Source organism: Eupeodes corollae, chromosome 2, assembly GCF_945859685.1.
Source record: "Eupeodes corollae chromosome 2, idEupCoro1.1, whole genome shotgun sequence".
NCBI classification, from domain to species: Eukaryota; Metazoa; Arthropoda; class Insecta; order Diptera; family Syrphidae; genus Eupeodes; species Eupeodes corollae.
This window is the reverse complement of record NC_079148.1, coordinates 101,636,679-101,659,100: the sequence shown is the minus strand read 5'-3', so window position 1 is coordinate 101,659,100 and position 22,422 is coordinate 101,636,679. Positions and strand designations below refer to the sequence as shown.

General features: G+C 34.0%; 1 protein-coding gene across 1 annotated transcript; it reads right to left on the bottom strand.

The window, feature by feature from the left end:
• Window positions 1-6,354: 6,354 nt before the first annotated feature.
• LOC129947878 (alkaline phosphatase-like) lies at window positions 6,355-14,620 on the bottom strand. The gene is made up of 5 exons (XM_056058624.1): window positions 14,418-14,620; window positions 7,969-8,264; window positions 6,883-7,897; window positions 6,722-6,805; window positions 6,355-6,652 (listed from the first exon to the last, which is right to left on the bottom strand). The coding sequence occupies exons 1-5, from the start codon at window positions 14,479-14,481 to the stop codon at window positions 6,450-6,452; spliced, it is 1,662 nt and encodes a 553-aa protein (XP_055914599.1). The 5' UTR covers window positions 14,482-14,620; the 3' UTR covers window positions 6,355-6,449.
• Window positions 14,621-22,422: the final 7,802 nt, after the last annotated feature.

Here is a 22,422-nt window from a genome sequence, read left to right as displayed (position 1 = left end):
TCCAGCCTTATACTGTTTTAAGCGTAAAATGGATAACCAACTACGCAAGCAATTACCAAAATTGTGAAGAAATTTGAAGAGACTGGATCGTTTCGCTCGAAAATATCACTGCTTTAAGAGAAAGTGTTGCCGAAGACCCGAATGTGTCGGTTCCTCGTCGTCCTGAGGAACAAGAACTGTCTTACGGCACATTATGGCGTATTTTGCATTTGGATCTACACCTTACTTATACTTACTTAAGGTGGCGCTACAGTCCGGGGCGGACCTGGGCCTTAACCAACATGCGTTTCCAGCCAGCTCGGTCCCTAGCTAGCTTTCTCCAGTTTCACACGCCAAGTTGGTTGAGGTCTTCACCCACTTGAGTGCACTACCTGAGTCCTGGTCTTCATCTACTTCGTCGTCCCTCGGGATTGGATTCGAAGACCTGCCGGGCTGGAGCGTTGATGTCCATTCGCTCTACATGACCCAGCCATCTAAGCCGTTGGACGATATTCTGCTGACTAGGTCAGTGTCGCTGTACAGCCCGTCGTTATATCTTCTCCTTCGTGCTTCATCTATGCGTACGGGACCAAAAATCAGACGAAGAGTTTTTCTCTCGAAACATCCTAAGACGGTGTCATCTTTCTTTCACAGGGTCCAGGCCTCAGCGCCAAAAATGAGAACCGGGATGTTGAGTGTCTTATAGATGGTGATTTTAGATGCTCGAGAGAGGACTTTACTTCTCAATTGCCTTCTAAGTCCCAAAAAGCAGCGGTGCCTATGTAGAAAAACTCCTTAACTACCTCAAAGTTATAGCTGTCCTTTTTGACATTTTGTCCAAGACGTCGTTGTTCAACGTCCTTTTTTGATGACAGCTTATACTTGGTCTTGCCCTCATTGACCACTAAACCCATCTTCTTTGCTTCCGCCGCAATGCTCATCTACACCTACATCTATATAAAGTCCAGCTCACAGTAGACGGCGACTTTTCGAACAAAATTTTCTTAAGCGATGAAGCGCATTTCACATTGGTGGGTATGTTAATGAAAAATATGATCGTACTCGGGGTTCGTAATTGAAGTCACTGCTTGGTTCATTCTTTGGTCCGGAGGTGTGATTGGACCTAATTTATTTATTTGATGGAACTACTGTCACCGTCAATTCGGTGTGTTATGGTCAGTTGGAGAATATGTGGTATCAACAAGACGGTGCCACAAGCCACACACAACTCGAGCGAATATGGTTAAGTTGCAAGAAACATTTAAAGACCACGTAATTTCTATCTGTTTCAATATAATTTGCCACCAAGATCATGCGATTTGACACCACTAGACTTTTTTGGTGGGGATACTCGAAAGACCGTGTTTATGCAGATAAACCTTTAACTTTTGGTCGAAAATTACAATATCTTGAGTGCAAGCTACTTAACATGTGTTAAGGAGTAAAACCTGAAGCTGTGAAAATATCAACAAAAAAATCATTTTTTGGGTTGATGAGTTAGTTTGCTCTTAAATTCAATTGCAACACGATTATGATCAAAATATCAATTGTAAAGAAGTGCTCACTACACAAAGAATGAATGGTACAATACTTTTTAATAGATGCTATTTCAACTGTTACTCCAAATCCTGTTAAATTTGTAGTAAGCACTTTTACGTCACCGATATAAAAGTTCAAACACTAGCTATTAATATAAATATTTCATAAAAACTGTCAACAAATGAAATTAATTGTTTATAAAGCTAAGACTTCAAAATAATAACTTATTTTAAAACCACTTTTTAAAAATAGGTTTAAATGTTATGTTTTTAAGCTTTACTTTGTAGTCACAGATGGAAGCAAATGCTAATACGACCTTATAACAAAAACAAACGGACTTTCTTTTTGTGTTGCTCCTTCTTCTGTTCACTTAATGATTTATTACTCAAGACTTTGTTTCCGAAAAATCTTCTATTTATTTGATTTATTTTATTAATAGAAGTTAATAAATACTCGAAACAGTATCAAAGCTATCAAATCAATTTAAATCCGTAAAAAAAAACTTTTATTTTAACTAAATAAAAAGACGATCTAGATTATGACTACCTAGGGTTTTACCTAACTCTTAGTAAAGAATCCGAACCAAAATCAGTAATCTATTTAAAGGTTGGTTAAGTCGATCGATGAATAAACCAGGCCGAGTTGTGAGTATTTGCGTTTGATATAGAATTGTATTATTGTTTGATCAGTGGTAACAAAATAAATACATATTTTAAGGAAAATAACCAAATACTGAATAAATTTAGAATTGAAATTCAAGATTTTTATTTTAGCATTTGATGAATTTGTGCCGACATGTGTTATGCATTGTATGTGAGCATGTGAGGGTATATACATACCTCAGAATTAATTTAAATAGTACCTTATATACTTATTGTATGTACATTCAATTATTTTAATAAAAAAAACAACTTGTTTTGATTAAAATCTTTAGATTACTTTTTTTAGGAAAAAAAAAAAAACTTTTTAACAGCTGTATGTCTTCTATTATATAAGAAACAGACAGGTTAACCCAATGAGGAAATGTTTTTAACATAAAAGAGAATTTTTTCACTCGTTTCCTCCAATAAAATTAAATTTGTACTAAAAAGTTCTAAACAGAAGTTAAGAAAACTACATTTTTATAAACCCATCTCCAAATAACTAACATTTCTATTAAGCGACATCTGTCTTATAACCTTTTCACACCAAACAAAAAACCGGGTTTTCCGCAAAATGTTTTCGAAAACCCGAACATTTACACGTTTTCATTTGATATTTAAATTTGTTTAACACCGGCTGTTAAATTTTGAATTGATGAAAAAATTTGTGAGTAAAAAGTTTTGTTCTTCTCAAATTATTTGTGAAAATAACATGAATTGTAACAGTTTCAACTGAAGTTCTGGGGACGGACGGGTGGAATGGGCTTACGACATGAACCAACAAGAACTAAAAACTCGCTTGTCTGTAGCTATCCTCCTAGTTCACTTCAACTGGTCTTAACAATTCACTAAGGAGAAGCTAATTGTTTAGAAAATATATCATATATAAAACTGTCACAATAAAAATTAATTTTATTTAAAACATTTTCTTGTTCTTTCCCAACAAATTTAATCCAAATTTTTGGCAGCCTAAGTATTATCTTATTGTATATAGAATCAACCAGCACTTTAATTGTTCAACCAAAGTACAAATACTATAAAAGACATTGTCTTAGTGTATTGTTTACAATAAAGAAATTGAAATTGAAATTGAAAAATTGAAAATACTGAGCTTATGACTATTGCTTCTGCTGGCCAAATGACCCTTCAGAATCGCAATGTATTGTAGCTGTCCGAGCAACTTATAGGCGGGGTTGAGAAGATTCTTAACGATTTAGTGTAAGTCCTTATGGCCGGAGCAGAAAAGTTCAATTTCTAGTCCCAGATTCGTACCAAAATCACACTCATCCAAAGCGATCACTGAAGCTGTTATGATGGGCTGCAATTTCTCCATTACTGCCTCCACCAGATATTATTCTTCTCCACTATGATTTTATCGCATTTCTCATATCTGCCAAATCCTTGTGATTGAACGGAGTTACCGGAAAGTCTTTCTCCAGGTAGTAAGCGAAAGCGTCGAACATATTTGTGGCGACAAGTTCGAAGACACATCCGTTGGAAACGTCATTACGAACTATGAGCAACAAAGAGCGTTTAAAACTCTGGAGGATCATAAAAGAATCGCCAGTGCCGTAAATAGTCAACGGGGTTTTATTCTAGACCTTGGCAAAAGTTGGCAAAGTTTCCTTATTTTTTCTCTTTCATATTCTGTGAATAAAAAACAAAAAGAAATCATTCTTATTTTGTAAGGAAATTGTATAAATAATATTACTAACCATGACCAAATTTATTTCAAAATGAAATATTTGTTTTTACAGCAGCCATCAGCTGTTTTGTTTACATTAATTTGAGCGCTGAATGTTTTCAAAGGTTTGTTCGTTTAACAGAACTTGGATTTCCTACTAGTTTTCGAGAGGTTTTATATAAAACTTGTGGTTTAAGAAAACTTGTGTCTTACCAAAAATGTATGGCAAAACTTGAGTTTTCGATGTAGGTTATCGGCGAAACCCGATAACTTCGCGAACTTGGTGTGAAAAGCCTATTACTAACACTTCATACGACAAAATTAAGCGCCATTTTGTTTAATCATTCGTGAGATGCTATAAATTTTAAGCGGAAAATTGGAATTTTTCTTAACTTCCAACAGGAAGTTATTGTTATCGTTGTTTTAACATGTCTCGACGTTTCAAGGTCCCTAGATACTAAATAAAAGATTTCTAGAAAGATTACTGTTAAATATCTCACGACTCAATAACGCTAGCGATTTGAGTTGGATTTTATATCACATATTGTGACGTGATACCAAACTAATACAATTTTGATTTTAAACTAACAGTTTCTTCTATAAATAAAAAAAAACTGAAATAAAATAATTGTCACTTCAAATATTTTACGAACTAGAAATGATTTTAAATCCAAAATTATTTTATTCAACGAAGAATAACGTTTTTGATATCAGGTAAAATTTTAAGAAAAATAGAATTGACAGTTTCTTCAAAAAAAGTAAAAAACCTTAAAAAAAATATTACCAAAAGTTAAAAATTTAAGCTATTGGCTTCATCATAATTTCATCTTATACAAAATTTATTTTTTGATATTCAAAAAAAGTTTTATAAAAATACAATCTACAAAAAATAGACGAAAAATTCGTAAAAATTGATGTTCGATTTTCGATATCTTGTGAATAAATAATGGTATCGACTTCCTAATGAAAAATCAAATTTTTGTATTTAGTTATATAAGAAAATAAAAACTTTTAAGAAATGCTACTAAAATTTGTAAAAAATCTTATTAGAAAAAATTGGTAGAATCTTACTACGGATGGGTTTTTTGACATTTATACGAGTCTCGAATGGATCTTATGTAATTTTTCAAATGTTGGTACGATTGATATTGCGTTCGTATCTCGATGGCTGTGTTTGTTGAGAAGTTGTGCATTTGGAATCACGTGTTTTCCATTGGGGGAAAAATCAATCTGTTACTGTTGATATTATTTAGCTTTGTTAATGAAAATAGACTAACTGGGCTTTTGCAAGAATAGAAAAGATAGTTAAGTTTAGATTAAATAAATCTTTTTGGTGTTTCCACTGCACAAGAAGATTTAAAAATGATTAAGTTTGATAGCACTTTATAAAATGCAAATAGTGTTTCGTTGTTTCTTATGAAGTGCAAGTGAGTTAGTTTGATTCGTGTTAAACAATGAAGAAGTAAATAATTCAGCAACATATAAGAATACGCTACCTACTCCATGTGCAATTTTTGTATTTGATTAAAATAAAACTATATTTTGTTGTACACAAATATGCAAATCAACAGACCATAATGCCTTATCTGTGAAACCAACTTCTCCACAAAGGTTTTTCTTTGTTTTTCAAATCAAGCTCTTTTAAACTCGATTCAGTTATACAAAGAACATGTTAATGTAGTAGTCTACGAACACACCCCCTTCTTGAAGTTTTTATTTTACGTCAAAGCGGCAGTTGTTCAATGAACTTTTTTAATATAATATCAATTTCCAGATGTTTTCTTACCATTTTTCTTGAAATACGTCCATTTTATTAGTTTTAGTTAGTTTTTTTTTTGCTGAAGTTAATTTTAAATTTTGATTTTCACAAAACTTTCTTCTATTTGTGTGTTTTTTATTGTTATTCTGACATATCTTCTTTCAGTTGTACCAATTTTTAAATACAAAAATTTGGGTACTGCGGATGCGTTTTCTTTGGAATTTTCTACTATACTATTTATAGAATGCCAAAAAAACATGAGTTCAAATTATTTATCTCACACAAAATATTGTAATGAACATTGTGTTAAAGTTTTAATCAACATCAGCGTGCGACCCACGCTCCCAGCCTCTTTTTTTCTAATAAATTTAAAAAATGAATTACAAAATAATCTAACCTTACCGTCAACAAAACGTCTTGTTATCTTATTTGCAAAGTCCCGAAATAACATTATTATAAACTTCCAATTTTTTATTTAATTAAGTGACAACCTTTCAACCACTTCCATATTTATTTAAACTATTTTTTTCAATGTTTCATGGTTTTAGCCTCACAAAAAATATATAGTTTTAATTTGTATAGTTGTTGCCATATTGACATTATAAATATTTACAATTTTTATTTTGATTTAACATTCGTAAATTAAAATGTATGAATACATAACTTGATATAATAAGTATATCGCTTAAATAAATTTAAATGTATAAAATATAGTTTATAAACAAAATTTATAAGTATGTGTATTAAAATCAAATTAAATTTCTAATTAAAGCAAGTTCTTTAAAAAATTTCAATGGCTTACTAAAAATATCCAACCTAAGCTTATTTTATTGTATCTTTAAAAATCTTATTGATTTTTGAAGAAAATGGAAAGCAAACAAAACACTAGAAGAATAATAGAGGTTTGAAAAACTGCTCCAGAGTTCTTTATTTTTTCCTTAGTTGTGGTTTGACACATTGTCAAGCCATCTCCAATGCATGAAGCATATGCCATCATGTGAGGTAAAATATTTTGTTCCACCACACCAGTAAACAAATGTGCCCAAGGTCCTTTAAATAAAACAAGAACAAATACGGGTTAACTAAAATTGTTAAATTATTATGCCTTGGTAAACATACCACTAGCAAAAATAGCGACATCTCCACCACCATGAGTTTCGATCTTAGAGGGGAATGTGCTCACATACTCGAAATTCTTTTCCACTAAAATTTAAGAAGCAAGTATTAATAAAATAATTAATTTATAAAATATTTATATCTGCGAGTACAAGTTTACTTACAAACTTTAGCAGAAGTAAGATCTAAACGTTCTCCAGTCCAATTAAAATGCTTATAGTAGCTGGGCCCATTAGCATAACTAAGAGTAGTGTATGGCAAGTTGTCCACATCACTCAAATCTGTGCTTAGGCCTAAAATATTAGTCCCAATATCAGCATATCCGCTCATACTCATAGTATGACTATGATCTGAAGTAACAACAATTAGGGTTTCTTCCGAGTTCGTCATATCCAGAGCCTTCTGGACGGCCTTTGAAAATTCTATTGTTTCCACAAGGGCCTTGTGTGCTAGGTTAAGATGATGTGCCTTATCAATGAGACCGCCTTCAACAAACAAAAAGAAACCGTTTTCGTTCTTTTGTAAAATTTTAATTGCTGACTCTGTCATAACTTCCAACGAAGGTTGCTTGACGATATCAGCATCAGTTTTGAATTCCATATGCTCGGGAGCAAAAAGTCCCATGAGGTAGTCAGTTTTACTATAGTCAAGACCCACCAATTGTTGCACATTGAAAACAGTATTTGCGACTCCTTTTTTCGAATGACGCCATTCATTCAAAAGATTTCGCTTGTCCAAGCGTTCACCTGAATTTCCATAGAAGTCCAATGTGCCATTAGGTAAAAACCGTTTGGTTCCTCCACCAAGAATAACATTCAACTTTTTACCAACATCGTCATGAACTAATTGCTGTGCTATATCAGAGCAATTGCTCGGGTCTGCACCAGATATTTTCACCATATTATCACTCTCGAAGTCCCGATTTACTACATGTGCATAGACACCGGCCGGGCTGGCATGAGTAACGGTTGTTGTGGTCACAAGGCCTGTAGATTTATTTGCCTTTTGAGCCCAACTTGCAATTGATTCAACATGATTCCTTGGGTCTCTGCCACTTGCACAATCATCACGAGTTGCATTTCCATTAACCCCAATGGTCCAGAAGTTGGCTTTAATTCCGCCCAGATAAGCTGTTGCTGTACATGCAGAATCGGCTACTTGTTTATCTATACAGTATGTCTGTAAAATAAAAACAAATATTGTTTACATTTTTGAAATACTGCAACCAACAGAAATTATGACTAATGTACCTTTGACAATCCAACGACTGGAAAGTTTTCAAAAGAAAGTTTACTCCTTTCTCCAAGTTTGCCCTCCAACTGTCCCTTTAATAATCGACCAGTTGTAATTGTTTCTATAGACATGCCATCGCCAAGGAAAAATATCACATTTTTGGCTTTTCCTTCGTTAGCAGACTTTTTTAATTTGTCCTTAAGAGCTTGTTGCGCATCATTCATCCAAAATGACGACCTTTTCATATCAAGTAATAGCGGTAATGCAGCTCGCTTAGCTCTGCCGGCATCTTTGGTGGGGAAATGGCGAAAATCTTAAATAAAAACATGTATGAAAAAATAAGAATCAAATTCTTAAAAAATGTATGTCACAGCGTATCTCCATAAACCTTCCTAAAAACCTAATACCCAAATGAAGGGTTGCCAAATGCTCATCAAAATTTGTATTTTTTAAAATCCAAAATCTGACCTACTTTTATCGCAGAAAAAAAAAACAGACTAATACGCAAAAGGTACAAAAATTAAGCCATAAAAGAGGTCGGGAGTATTGGACTAAAACAATATAGATAGCGTCTTAAAAGTCAACAAATTCACATTTAGAATAAAAAAAATTATCGCGATTTATACATTTTATTAACATGCTTCGAACTTCAATTGAACTTTTGTGGTTCAAGGCACCAAAAATAAAATATAGCTAAATATAGAAGAAGAAGTAAGGCAATGCTTTATTAATATAATAATGAAATAAAATGTAATTGACAGAGATTTGAACAAACTGAAAAGATTACACTCTGGGTAAATATATGGATATAAAATTCGAGGTGAGATAAAACAATTGCTATAAAACAAAACCTTACAAAATCTTCTTGTATTTAGATAAGAAGTGAACTTCCCTAAATATTTATGAGGTAAGACTAATAAAAGTGTAATTATAAGTTATTGGACCGTAAATCAATTGTAGTACATATAGGTTACTATGTTAAAAAGAAGAGTTTGCTATTGTTTCCTTAAAAGGATTTTAATATACAACTGTTTTTTAACATTTTTTTAATAAAAATTACAAAATGTCTGCTCCCAATTTTAATAGCATCCTTTATCAGTTTTATTAATGACCTTTACAAATGTCGACATTTGCACTACTATTGAAAATATGAGCACAATGTTAGGCAAAGAACTTTTGAAAAATCTACTAAATTTCAAAAGTCAAATATTTCGTCTTCAAAAGTCCCATAGCAAGGCAATTAAAATAGCTACAATCTGTCTTCTTTGAAGACTTGTAGCAACTATGTATATAATTCGCAGTTGCTCTATGTAGCTCAGATCATATGGAATCTCGATTTATTCAACAATATATGCGTCAAGACAAGGTGTAATTGTTATCTTCTGATGAGCCCAACCATTACATCGGGGCGAAACGCTTATATGAACATTTTTATGCTGGTTTATATTTATATATTTTATGTGTTCAGGAAAAAACAATTTGACTGTTAACATTCAAGTATTTCTTCTTTATTGCATTCTGTTTGTGATATGACCAGCTGTTCTTTTAATTTTGTTGCATTAAGATTTTTTTTTTGTATTGTACGCGCACTCAAGGGGATATGAATACCCTTATAATGATTATACACAGTGCGAGTAATTAGGAAGGGAGAATAGGATTTGAAAGGAGAAACCGATGCACATTGGTTTTGAATGCTTGCACATTGTAATGAGTGGGAAATATTGAGTCTGGCAAAGCATTCCGCATTCGTGTAGTGCGACTAAAAAAAGAATCTCTGAACTTAACAGTACGACCGAAATTGGGCTCAAGGATAAGCTGATGGGCATTCCTAAAAAAACGAGTATTACGGTTAAATTGTTTAAAGGGAGGAATGCAACTGGCTATTTCATTAGAGCATTGCTTATGGAAGTAGCGATAGAATAATGAGAGACATGAAACCTTACGACGGTGCTCGAGAGATGCAAAAGTTGCAGTTAGACAATGGTAACCTATCGTTTTTAGAGCTCTCTTTTGAATTCTGTCCAAGAGACTCAAGTGGGTTATAGGAACACCTGCCCAAATATGGGAATTGTACTCAAGTTTTGGACGAATATAGGCTTTATAAATTATAGCCAGATCAGAAGGGGTAAAAAACTTCTTGCATCGTCGGAGAAAACCTAAACACTTAGCAGCATTTTTGGCGATGTCAAATATGTGATCACTCTACAACAAGTGGTTTGTAATGCACATACCTACGACTGATAGCTGTTCAGTCTCCTCGTTGCAAGTACCACTCATGGTTAGTGGCATTAGGGGAGGGTTACGCTTTTGCGACAGTAGACAGCATTGAGCTTTCGAAGCATTCCCCATTGAACAATGCTGTCAAAATCAGAATTTAATGAGCTTATCATACGCTGCCGTTGGTAGTCCACATCCGAAGAACAAGGATGAGAATCTAAAAACGAATATGAAAATCTTAGGGAACTGTCATCCGCGAAACAATTAAGTGGGTTAGAAGTTTCAGACAAAAGATCATTTATAAAAATGAGGAAGAGCGTCGGAGACAAAACGGAGCCATGGGGCACACCAGCGTTTATTTTGTGAATATCAGATTTGAACCCGTCCAATACTACTTGAATTGAACGGTCCAAAAGGTAATTTCTAACCCATCGAAGAAGGGATTCATCAATACCAAATGCACCAAATGGTTATAAAAATAGGTGTCTATCAAATTAATTCAAACTTCTTATCTTATTTATTTCAAAGGGGGTACTAACTTTTAAGGTTTTTATACATTACAGTTTTAATATGGGCAGAAACGTGCACTGGTCGTAGGAAGAAATAAGAATAGTTTTACAATTAAGGAATAAAGGTAAAACGTATACATTTTTAGCGGAAACCCTAGAAGAATTTCGTAACAAATGCTCTCAATGCCAGATCATTGCGCGAAAATCGGGGAAGGCCGAAGAGAACATCAATTACTAATGATTGCCGGATCCTCTTTTTAGCAAAATCAAACCCTTTCGCTTCATCAAGGACTATGTGTTGAAATAAATAATGAAGTCAGTGCACGCAAATAAATAATGAAGACTTTAGGACTTAAATCTACCAATAAGATTAGCCTGAAAAGTTCCCTTACTAAAAGCGAATAATATAAGGAAAGAATTTGCCTGAAGCCATAGAAGTTGGAGTGGAACTGAAGGAGTTAAGAAATAGCTTAATGTACTCTGGCTGGAGTGACGAAACTAAAATTAATTTATTCTCATCGGAGTCGGGGTGTAAAGTCCGACGACATAAAGGAAAGGACTATCAACCACGTTATACCAAAAAAAAACTACTAAATACGGTGGAGGTAATATTATGGTTTGGGTGTCTTTTTCTTGGTATGGTGTGGGCCCTATATTCTGTATTAATAACATCCTGACCAAATACGGGAATAGGGCTATTTTGGAAGATGTTATGCTCTCATTTATAAATAAATAAATTGGGTGGCGCAACAGTCCGTTGTGAATCAGGGCCTAGTGAATTACAACTCTCAACCATTCCTGTGTGCGAGAACTATTGTCAGAAATGGATGGGACCTACAATTTAAGGCCGAATCCGAACGGCTATTTTGAGAGAGCACTTTTTCATGACAAGAATTACTCTTGAAGAATTTGTCAATTCCTCGCAAGAGGCAGTACCCACGAAAATTAATTTTTTTTTAAATTAAGGTGGCACAGGCAGGGATTGAACCCAAGACCCCTTGCATGACAGTCCAACGCACTAACCATCATGCCACGGGTACTATGCTCTCATTTGCCGAAGAGACTATGCCACTCCGATGGAAGTTTCAACAAGATAATGATCCGAAACATACTCGGGTCTTGTTTGGAGAGAAAAAAGTTTCCATTATTTCATGGGCAAGTCAATCCCCAGATCTTAACCCGATTGAGGACTTGTGGACTGAGCTTAAAAGAAAGCTAGGAGGCCAATATTTTACAAATAGGAATGAATTGTGGGATTCTGTTCAGAGGGAATTGTATTCTATAACCCAAGAAACATTAAAAAAGCTTGTAGAGTCAATGCCACCCCGACTTCAAAATGTTTTGGAACATAATGGCGGACACTTGGAGTATTAGAAAAAGGGAATCGAAAATGATGATAAAACGCATCAAAATGTGTATACAAACGACCATTTTTGACGCACTTATTTTTTTGTATAGGCGCAAACGTATATACGTTCAGTTTTGTTCTATAAAATGTATAATAACTCAATTTAAAAAGCGTTATACTAATATTTTGCTAAATATTTATAGTCCAATAAAAACTATTGTTAAAATAATATTTAAGTATGAAAACATTTGAAAAAATTGAGTTTATATGATAAAACAATAAATTGCACCTATTTTTTTGGCCAACTGTGTATATTTAAAGACCGAAGCAATGTTTTAAAATTATTAAAAATTACAACAGTTTAATTATTATAATAAAACAAAGTAACAGTAAGTTTATTATAAAAGATTGAATTGTTTTTACTGATAAAATAAAATTTTCCTTATTAAAAATAATATTTATTTATATAAATAAATTATTGAAAACGTAATTAAGTTGTTTGATTTTCTATATGATTATAATTCAAGCGTTTGGATGATGAAGGCTAAGTGAAAACTTAAAAGCCACATTGTTGAAAAGCTTTTATTTGTACTGTTTTATTCGGTTAACAAACTTTTCTGAAATTTGAACACAAAAAAAGTTCTAAACAAAAACCTTATATCTCAAATTCTTACAAATTAATGTTACTTACGCTCTTCTTCATCCAAACGCTTCAATTATTTTTTTAATGGATGTTTTAATAAGAAGTGTCATTTTGAATATTCCGAAGTGGTTAGTATACCACTTTTAAAACTGTCATCTTTTGACAAGTTTTAAAATTTTGAAGTTTACATTTGGCCACTGCGATCTTGTGGTTAACACCTTCTTTTAAGCCACGTGAAAGAGAACTTTTTTATCAATACTCCATAATTGATTCAAGAACTTAGGAGCAGAATCTAGAACATATAAATAATATAATAATAAATAATCTGCCTTAATAGTTTCATTTCACTTCATTTTGAATATTCCGAAGTGGTTAGTATACCACTTTTAAAACTGTCATCTTTTGACAAGTTTTAAAATTTTGAAGTTTACATTTGGCCACTGCGATCTTGTGGTTAACACCTTCTTTTAAGCCACGTGAAAGAGAACTTTTTTATCAATACTCCATAATTGATTCAAGAACTTAGGAGCAGAATCTAGAACATATAAATAATATAATAATAAATAATCTGCCTTAATAGTTTCATTTCACTTCAGGTAATTTGCCCATTGTACGGTTGCCAAAATAAAACTTCCATAAAGGGTACATACATTCGTTTTGACGAGTTCTATAAATAAACCCTTAACACTGGTCGTTAAAGAAAGAAAACGCCTGTCAAAAATACTACCATTATCTTTATCCTGCTGTGCAGAAAATCCGATGTAGTCAATTCCACGCCCTGTGCAAGGTGTTGCATTTTACGCTAGGCCATAGCATGTTGTAAACTCAAGGAATTCACCACCATGTTTTAGATTCCGATTAATTTATGCGTAAGAGTTATGGAAAATTTAAACTTTTCAGATGCACACTTCGAAAACGAAGCTGAGTAGTCATTAAGCTATACTTCACTCAAAATTGGTAAAACTTAAGGATATTATGAGTCAAAGTTTGTTTCGTGAAAATACATATTTATCGAACTATTCAAAATCAAGACAATATGTCTTATTTTTGTCCGAAAATCGTAGTTTTGAATATAATAATAAATTAATTTCAAGTCAGGGGCTTAGTTCCTTAAACGTGAATAATTTTCCGTGCAAACTTTTAATTCATCATTAAAATGTCTGTAAATATATTTGCTTAACTGTTTACAGATTATCTATACACACGGGTTTTTGTGGATTCACATTAAATGTTTAACTCATATGGAACCAAATTTCAAAACCTTTAATTACTTCACATTCAAATTTTAAAACTTTAATTATAAGCAAGCCCCCAAAAATTGAACGATTGAACGAAATTTAGACTGTACTAAAGAGAGTTAAAAAAAGTAGTGGTTTTTATCGAAGCTCTAAGGAAATTGAAAAATAAAGTCATTAAATGAAAAATATATTTTTCGTCATACTACGAAAATAAATAATTCGAACTTAAAACGGCTTATACTCGAATTAAAAACTATAAAAATAAATTTAAGTTAGGAACTTTTATATATCAACATTTTCTTAACCGCATTTTCTTTATCAACCACTAATTATAAAATTTTAATTTTTTTAGCTCCAGCAACTTTAAAATTATAACGAGGACAGAGATGGATCACTTTAAGGCGAGAAAGCAAAAATTGTCAACTTTTAAACAAAGATCTAATTCACAACTTGAAAACAAATTAATTACAAATTAATTTAAATATTATAATACAATTTTTAAAATTCATACCTTCACAGTTAATTACACAAATTAACCCACTTAAAATTAAAGAAAATATAACGAATCCTTTCATATCGACTCACACTCAATAACAACCGAACTTCAAGTCTTAGGCTAAGAAAGCATAATGATCAAATTCTTTTAACAGACATTTCAGGTGAGCATAGCCCTATGTATTACCTATATATTTTATACGACCCGACAGATATCTATTGTTGAAATAATAAAAAAAATTATGGCTATATAGACTTGTTTAATAAAAAGCTTACAAAAATTGTATTTATTTCCCAAATCAAACGGAAAGCAAAAAATACACAATCTGTATACGAAAATATGATCTCTGTTCGTTTCGCTTTGAGGAACACTCGACCACAAAGAAAAACGAACAAATTAAGTAAATTATTTTATCCAGAGACAAAACTTGTTTAAACATTTGCATTCAATCAAAAAATATACACATGAAGGTAAGAGAGGTAAGGTGTACGTAAATATTATGTACTTCACATTTTTTGTACATGGCTTTATTATTTTAAGTAACTTAATTAGAATTTTGCTATGACTAATTTTTGATCGTACTTGATCTTTGATTAGAATGAATTGAGCGAATTTTAGAATTTATTTAATTTGAAATTAAGGCATCCTTTAGACGGTTTGAAACAAACTTAATAACTTTTGAATTCTCGGACTTATAAACAAATAAATTAGGTGCCGCAACAGTCCGTAGAGAACCCGGGCCTAGTGACCTACAAATCTGAGTTATCCTATGTGAGAATCATTTTAGGGATAGAGGCAACTTGCAGTTTGTATGCCAAATCGAAACGATTCATTTTTATTTATTCATTGTTGAGAATATATTAAATCTAGGCATAAAGTCATAAAACTATTCCAATTACCTATAATTTATAACTACATATGTACCTTACTGGCCCCAAAAGGAAGTCCTAGGCTCAAACCATCACGCCAGGGTGTAACGAATTCTCAGACTGTCAAGACAACTGTCAAATTGTTTTATTTTAATATCTAATTTTTTATCAATTTTCGTCGCACTTTTTATCGCTGCTGTTAAAATCAAAAAATTGAGAATGTACATATTCAAAATTTAAGTAAAAATTATTCCACAAAGTACATTATACCTAAGTCATAAAAATCATGATTTTTTTACGGGCACAGTCTTGTATAAATACAAGGGTTCGAAAGTGTAAGCCTTAGGTAAAGAAAACAAAAATAGTTTATTAATTCATTAAGATAAGAATGTATCTTTTTGTTTAATGGCTCCATACTTTGAATATTGATGGTTCTGTCAAACTTCAATTGCCTTGAGGCCATAATAATTTCTGTTTGTATTTAGATATGTTATAAAGGTATATATGTAAACTAGTATATAGTGTGTTGATTTGACTCGCTGTACAAAATACGATGTCTTTATTTTGGCTGCACAAAACGTGAATCTAATCGTGCTATAAAAATAAAAAAATATTTGTTTTCTTAGAATAGACTTCAAAATATAACCATAAATAGTATAAAATATTATACCCTCGTGTCTTCACAGATACTAATTCACGAAATTTGGCGCCTAATTCACATTTTTTTTAAAGGGTGCAGAGGAGACATACGTTATTCGGAAGGTTCAGGCCACATAAGGGAAAGTTAGTCAAGTTTCTAGTATCTGATTGATCAGCTGCTAAAAAATTGCCTTCCAACTTAGGCAACTTTATTGGAAATTTGATTGGAAAGTTATTCAAGGAAAATTACCCAAACTATCAAATCAAGTCAACTTATCGTCACCCTAGTATTGAAGTGCCGTATACGCCATTTTTACTTTTTTGGGAAATCGCTTTTGAATGTTTGAAAGTCTGCTACGAAAAAACTAACCACTGACATTTTTTGATTTTTTTATATGATATATAGTTGAGAATTCTCTTTTCTGTTTCTCACTTTCTAAATTCAAAATTGTTTTTCATAATAAAAGGCACAGTTTAAAACGGAACATACATTTTATTTTAGAATTCATTTTTAAAATACAATATAGAAATATATCACAATATTGTACATATGTAGGTACTTTTAAAAAGTGCTTTACAGTTCATATACGAATAGAAAAAGAAACCTTAAATTAGTGACTTCAACTTTTTCGGTGTTCCCAAATTGGTTTTGTTCGCTTTTTTAGTGATCGAGCACATTTCGTATCTCAAATCCCTCGCATTTCTCTTGAATGAAACTTGAAACAAATCTGTCCAATACGTGGTTTCAACAAGACGGTGCCACATGTCATACAGCCCGTGAAACAATTCAATTACTGCATGAGACATTTCCAGGTCGTGTACTCTCTCGTTTCGGTGATCAAAATTGGCTTCCTAGATCGTGTGATTTAACACCATTATAGACTTCTTTTTATGGGGTTATTTGAAATCACAAGCCCACAACCACCCGTGCAGTAAAGGAGGAGATTCAACGCTGCATCAACGAAATTCAGCCACATTTATGCAGAATGGTCATGGAAAATTTCAGCAAAAGAGTGCGCATGTGCATGCAAAGCCGTGGAGGCCATTTGTCCGATGTGTTATTCTATACAAAACCCTATCCTATGTACTTTACGAGTCAAAAAAATATAACTATCAAAAGACCTAAAACGGCGTTTTCCATTTAATTTAAATCTTGCGTTAATATTGGGACATCTTATTAGCAAACTTTTACCAGAAGTGTCATACTCAGAAGGAATAATTCTCAAAATATTCTCCAAAGGCTGTGGCATGCAAGATTCCATAACAAAAGAGAGAATACTCGCTTCCTATTAAAATAATTGTTGTAAAAAAACAAAAAGTTTATAAACAAATTCATTCATTCATACACGATTTCTAATAGAGTAAGAGCCCAGGCCCCAGACCCGCCAGACGTTACTTATTTTCTGAGTAACATACAGAATAGTGTTAGTGTATGCCACCTGCTAGCTTGGGCCGGCGGCCAATTTACCTAGACCAGGTACTAAAGGTAAATACTGGGTGTCCCACAGGAACCGGATCAAAAACAGATGAATGTAACTCCAAAAGTTAAAGTCTTAAAATTTTTAATTAATATCACAAGATAGGAAATTAAATGTCATTTCAAGTTTTAAAAATAACGTCGGGAAAGGTGTCAAGTCGGTCCAAGAAGTTTCGGTGGACGCTCTCCAGTAGGTCTTGTTCAATTGACGCAACTTCAGACGTTATTGCTTCCTTCAACGCTTCCAAAGTGGGGGGTTTCGACTCGTAAACGCGTGATTTTAGGTATCCCCATAGGAAAAAGTCACACGTCGTCAAGTCAGGGGACCTCGGGATCCATGGCACGTCCCCAGAGCGTGACAAAAGGCGGTTGGGGAACATCTCGCGCAAGAGGGCGATTGTGGGTGTGGAAGTGTGAGGGGGGCCCATCTTGCTGAAACCAAACATCTGCATCTCAAAAAGTTATTTATTATGTCCATGTAGCGGATAGAATTGACGGTGACGGCGTTTTCTTTTTCTTCAAAAATAATACAATTTCTTGACATTGCACACCACAAAGTTACTTTAGGGCTATTCAGTGGTCGTTCATGGAGGCGTTGAGGGTTCTCAGGGGCATACAGAACCATTTATATGGAAGTGCGCCTCATTGCTCATGAGCAGCATCATATCGGAACGGCCAGGGCTCTGGAGAATAGCTCCCCTTACTCGGTCAACGTTTTGTTCACTTGCAGCTGTCCGTACGGGGCCAGGTGGTTTCTTTTTCATTACACTGCCCGTACTCCAAAAAGAAGTTAGCCATCTCATAATTGTGTTTCTTGAAGGAACAGTACCCTGACGTCCAATGTTGAATCTGATTCTGAAATCCAGCTGCACTGCCACCACCGATTCATTGTTTTTAATAAATTCCTCCAGTGCGAAGAGGAGAAATTGCCATACTTTTCGTCCGGTTCCCTGTACAAAAATCTTTTACTTTTCTTAAAATCTGAGTGATAATTTTTGTATGTATATATTTTACACAATTTCATTAAAAACTTAAAATAAATATTGCCAGACAGTTTTCGTCGGCGGTAATTTCCGCCATACACTTTAAAGTTTGCGAAAAAATGAGGTAAGTTTTCTTAGAGTCTGAGTCTTTATTTTTATACATGATATTTTGTAAACTATTTCAACACACTTTGCAAAAAGCCAGACAAATTGTAGGAGCCAAATACCCCCCAGACATTTTTAAAATCTCGTCTTGAGTATGATAGCTCTGGAAAAAATCGTAGAACACGATCCACCTCCGCAGATTTATTTCGTAATTATTGATGGATTTTTCTTACTTCATACAATGACTAATGTTCCTAAAACCTTTGGAAGTATTTCTAAGAAAATTTTGCAAATGGTAACACAGCTCTTACTCAAGACGAGATTTTAAAAATGTCTGGGGAATATTTCCTAAGTTTGTCTGGCTTTGTGCAAAGTGTGTTGAAATAGTTTCCAAAATATCATGTAGGGCGACGTTATGTCAAAATAACAATTGGTCATGTTTTTTTATTCAACTGAAAGCTGAAGTTTATTACTATTTGGTTAACTTTTTTTATTCAAAATTCCATTTGCTGTTTTGTCTAAAAGGGTTCCTTGTGAAATTGGAAAAGAAATAACTAATTTTTCTTTACAATACAAAATGCAAATCGTCATGGACTTGTAGCTTGGCTGAGGATTGTTTTATAGACAGTTGTGTTTTTGATAGTTTTTCCACAATCAACTAAAGGTAGAGGTTTGCGAAGTAAAGTTCTGAATTTCAAATTCATTGCACTTAAAAAACTATCTAGTTGCCTTGGTCAAAATGTACGTTCAAAGAATGAAGTTGACTGCAAATGAAGTCTCTTATGTTTCCTGAACCTGCCTATTGTTTTGATGTCAAATCAAAACTTTTGGAGTTTTATAGAACGTCAATTGAAATCCGAATTTACTTGGGTTTTGATCTTTATAGAAAATACCCGTTTTTAATAAAAAAAATATATTTCATATTAAGAATAGACGAGTATTTTTTTAAGACTAATTCATTTGTGTTAGTATTTCACTTGAAAGAAAAAATATTCCATTTTTAATGGAAAACGATGACAGCCAAATGAACGTTTCATTTTCGAATGTGTAAAGTTCAATCACAGAACCGCATCAAATAGTTATAATAAATGAACCTCATTACTCGAGATGATTTTCTAAAGAAAATCTGCGTCACAGTTGATTTGAGAATTTAAACAATGTTAGGGTATTGTAAGAGCTTGTATCGTCCCATTCTCATTCTTAGCATGACCATGATGTAGTCATTGTCAAAATGTCAAAAGGTGAAAGCTTAAAAAGATGAAACCTATTATTGGAAACAACCCTTAAAAAGGCATACTGACTTAAAACTTATTTCAACTTTGTATGTGTTCTTACAGTGCTCGAAGTCATTAGCACCAAAAAGAAATACGTCTTCACATAATCTTTCAAATACACTCTAGAAAAAGTTTAATTTAATATATTTTTTTTTTCTTTCGTCTCACGAACCAAACCATTATTTTGATAATAAATTGTGGATTCCTGGGCGGTCCATAACGTTCTAAAAGTTTCATAAGTAAATTAATCTGTGATCATTCCATTTTAACGTTCGATTCTACAAAAATATTTACAAAGTTTAACAGGTGGCACTGCAAACACATTGCTTGCAGCTAAGTATACAAGATAGGAAGATCTTACAATATTGACTGTCAAAAGTTTTTCAATTGAATCCAATTAGGTGACAATTGCCTGTACTTTTCGTTGTTGCTCAAAGAACCTTCTGCCAATTAAAAATTGGACGATTTAGTTTGAAAAGAAAATTATTCAATATACAATTAGGATCTAGGTGTAATCTTCGATTTTAAAATGATTTTTTTAAATCACATAGACTAAGCGATCTCAAAAACACACTCTATGCTAGGGTTTGTTATTCGCAATTTAAACGATTTCTAAGACCCCTGTATATTGAAAGCTCTTTATTCTAGTTTTGTCAGACCACATTTAGAATATAGTACTGTTATATAGAGCCCCTATACCGCGTCTAGAATTTGTCGTATAGAAAAAGTTTTAAAAAAAGTTCACAAAGTTTGCCTTACGAAAAATATTTGGTTATTCTAATGTTCCATGTTATAAGACGAGGTGTATTTTAATTCAGAAGAGAAGAAAATTAAACTGAATACTTTTGCTGCTTTTGATGTCTTGAACTTTAATAGTTCAAGTTATCAAAAGTTATAAATGTGTGTACTAAGTAGACGTGCCTGATTTAGCAGCCAGATAAAGTTTTTTTGGCTACTTCTTGTAATTCGAAGTTCATAATTTCTTTGTCTCAGTGCTCAAATACGTTCATATAACTTAAGTGAATCTTGAAACATACACTATAACTTTTACATAAACAATCAAAAACTCTAACATGTCTACAATTCGCAAAGTTAAAGTGACAAGCAAAATCGTAAATACACTACCGAAAGGTATCCCATTATCATCACCAGCACTGAAACAAAAAACTATTGATAACACTGGGGAAATATGGACCAAATTGAATCTCAAGAGCGGTTATCGAAAAAAATATATGCTGACATAGCCAGACGATGTTCAAATGGTAGACATGTGCATTCAAGAGGACACAAGCGTCCACAGGTTTTTCTCGAAACCCACCTCTGTCTATTAACTCCTACTCTCACCTCCCCGCGTTGAACATCGGGTGCCTAGTACCTCAAGTGAAGATTGGGTTCCAACCCCAGTGGAAAGTTGTTGGGGACAGCAGGCGGGGAGAGGTGTTTCCACTAAGGCACCTCTCCTTATCCAGGTGGCATCGGACGAATTCTCGAGATGGAATCAATGGTGGCGTCTACAGTTCCAGTAAGGTTGAACTACTTAGTGAACACCTTATAGGGCTTTTTCGACATATTCGGAGCCCAGGCCTGTAAGGAGCGGTTTATCCGGCTCCCCTTCCTTGGAGTTATACTAAGTATCTGGCCCTCCGGGTTGGGGGTGTGCCGTCGGGGTGACTTCCTGGCCACGTAAAAAATAAATTTAGTTTCGAAGCACCAACAAGCCTCGGATACGGACGGATTCACTGTTGACAACCCACGCAAACGAAATAAGGACAACGAACTTCGGATATGTACGTGGAATGTTAGGTCCCCTAACAGACCACGTGCAGCCGAACAATTAGCGGAAGCCCTAAACTACTGCAAGGCAGATATTACAGCCATCCAAGAAGTGCGATGGGATGGACCGGGCAAACGCAAACTAAAAGACTGCGATATCTACTACAGCGACTGCTACTGAGGGTGTAGATTTGTTGTTGGAACTAGGCTCAGGCAAAAAGTCTTGAGTTTCATCAGTGTGAGCGAGCGCATCACGATAATCCGCATCAAGGCTAAATTCGCCAACATAAGCCTAATATGCGCGCATGCCCCAACAGAGGAGAAAGATGAAGACACCAAAGACATATTCTTCGAGCTCTTGGACAAGACATATGTGCAGTGCCCTGGCTATGACATTAAAATTGGCTTAGGAGATTTGAATGCCAAGCTAGGAAGAGAAGACATCTTTGGTGGCATAATCAGGAGATACAGCTTGCACGACACTACCTCCTACAACGGATTCAGGCTGGTCGATTTCGCTGAGGGGCGAGACGTTCTGGTAGCTAGTACGATCAATCGACCGTCAACTAGATTGACCACATTGCGATCGACGCACGACACTGCTCCAGTATCCTTGATATCCGAACATTCCGAGAGGCCAACATTGACTCGAACCACTACCTCGTTGTAGCCAAGATCCAAGCCAAAACAAGGAAGTACTGTGAGAAGATTCGACGTTTGACGGCTACAATCGCAAGAGACTGCCATGTCCTTTTCCGATTGAGTCTCTAATAACCTCTTAAGGAGTCCTATGCTGCCTGCATTAAGCATTGAAAACCAGTAGCAACATTGCCTTGCCGCCTCTGAAGTGCTAGGTTTCACACGGCCACAACAGCGAAGCCCCTGGTTTGACAACAAATG

Coding starts and splice junctions, on each gene's coding strand:
- LOC129947878 (XM_056058624.1), bottom strand. CDS start 14,481: ATGAAAGGATTCGTTATATTTTCTTTAATTTTAAGTGGGTTAATTTGT. Junction 7,898..7,968: donor CAGTCGTTGGATTGTCAAAG/GTACATTAGTCA, acceptor TTTATTTTACAG/ACATACTGTATAGATAAACA. Junction 6,653..6,721: donor TGTCGCTATTTTTGCTAGTG/GTATGTTTACCA, acceptor TTTTATTTAAAG/GACCTTGGGCACATTTGTTT.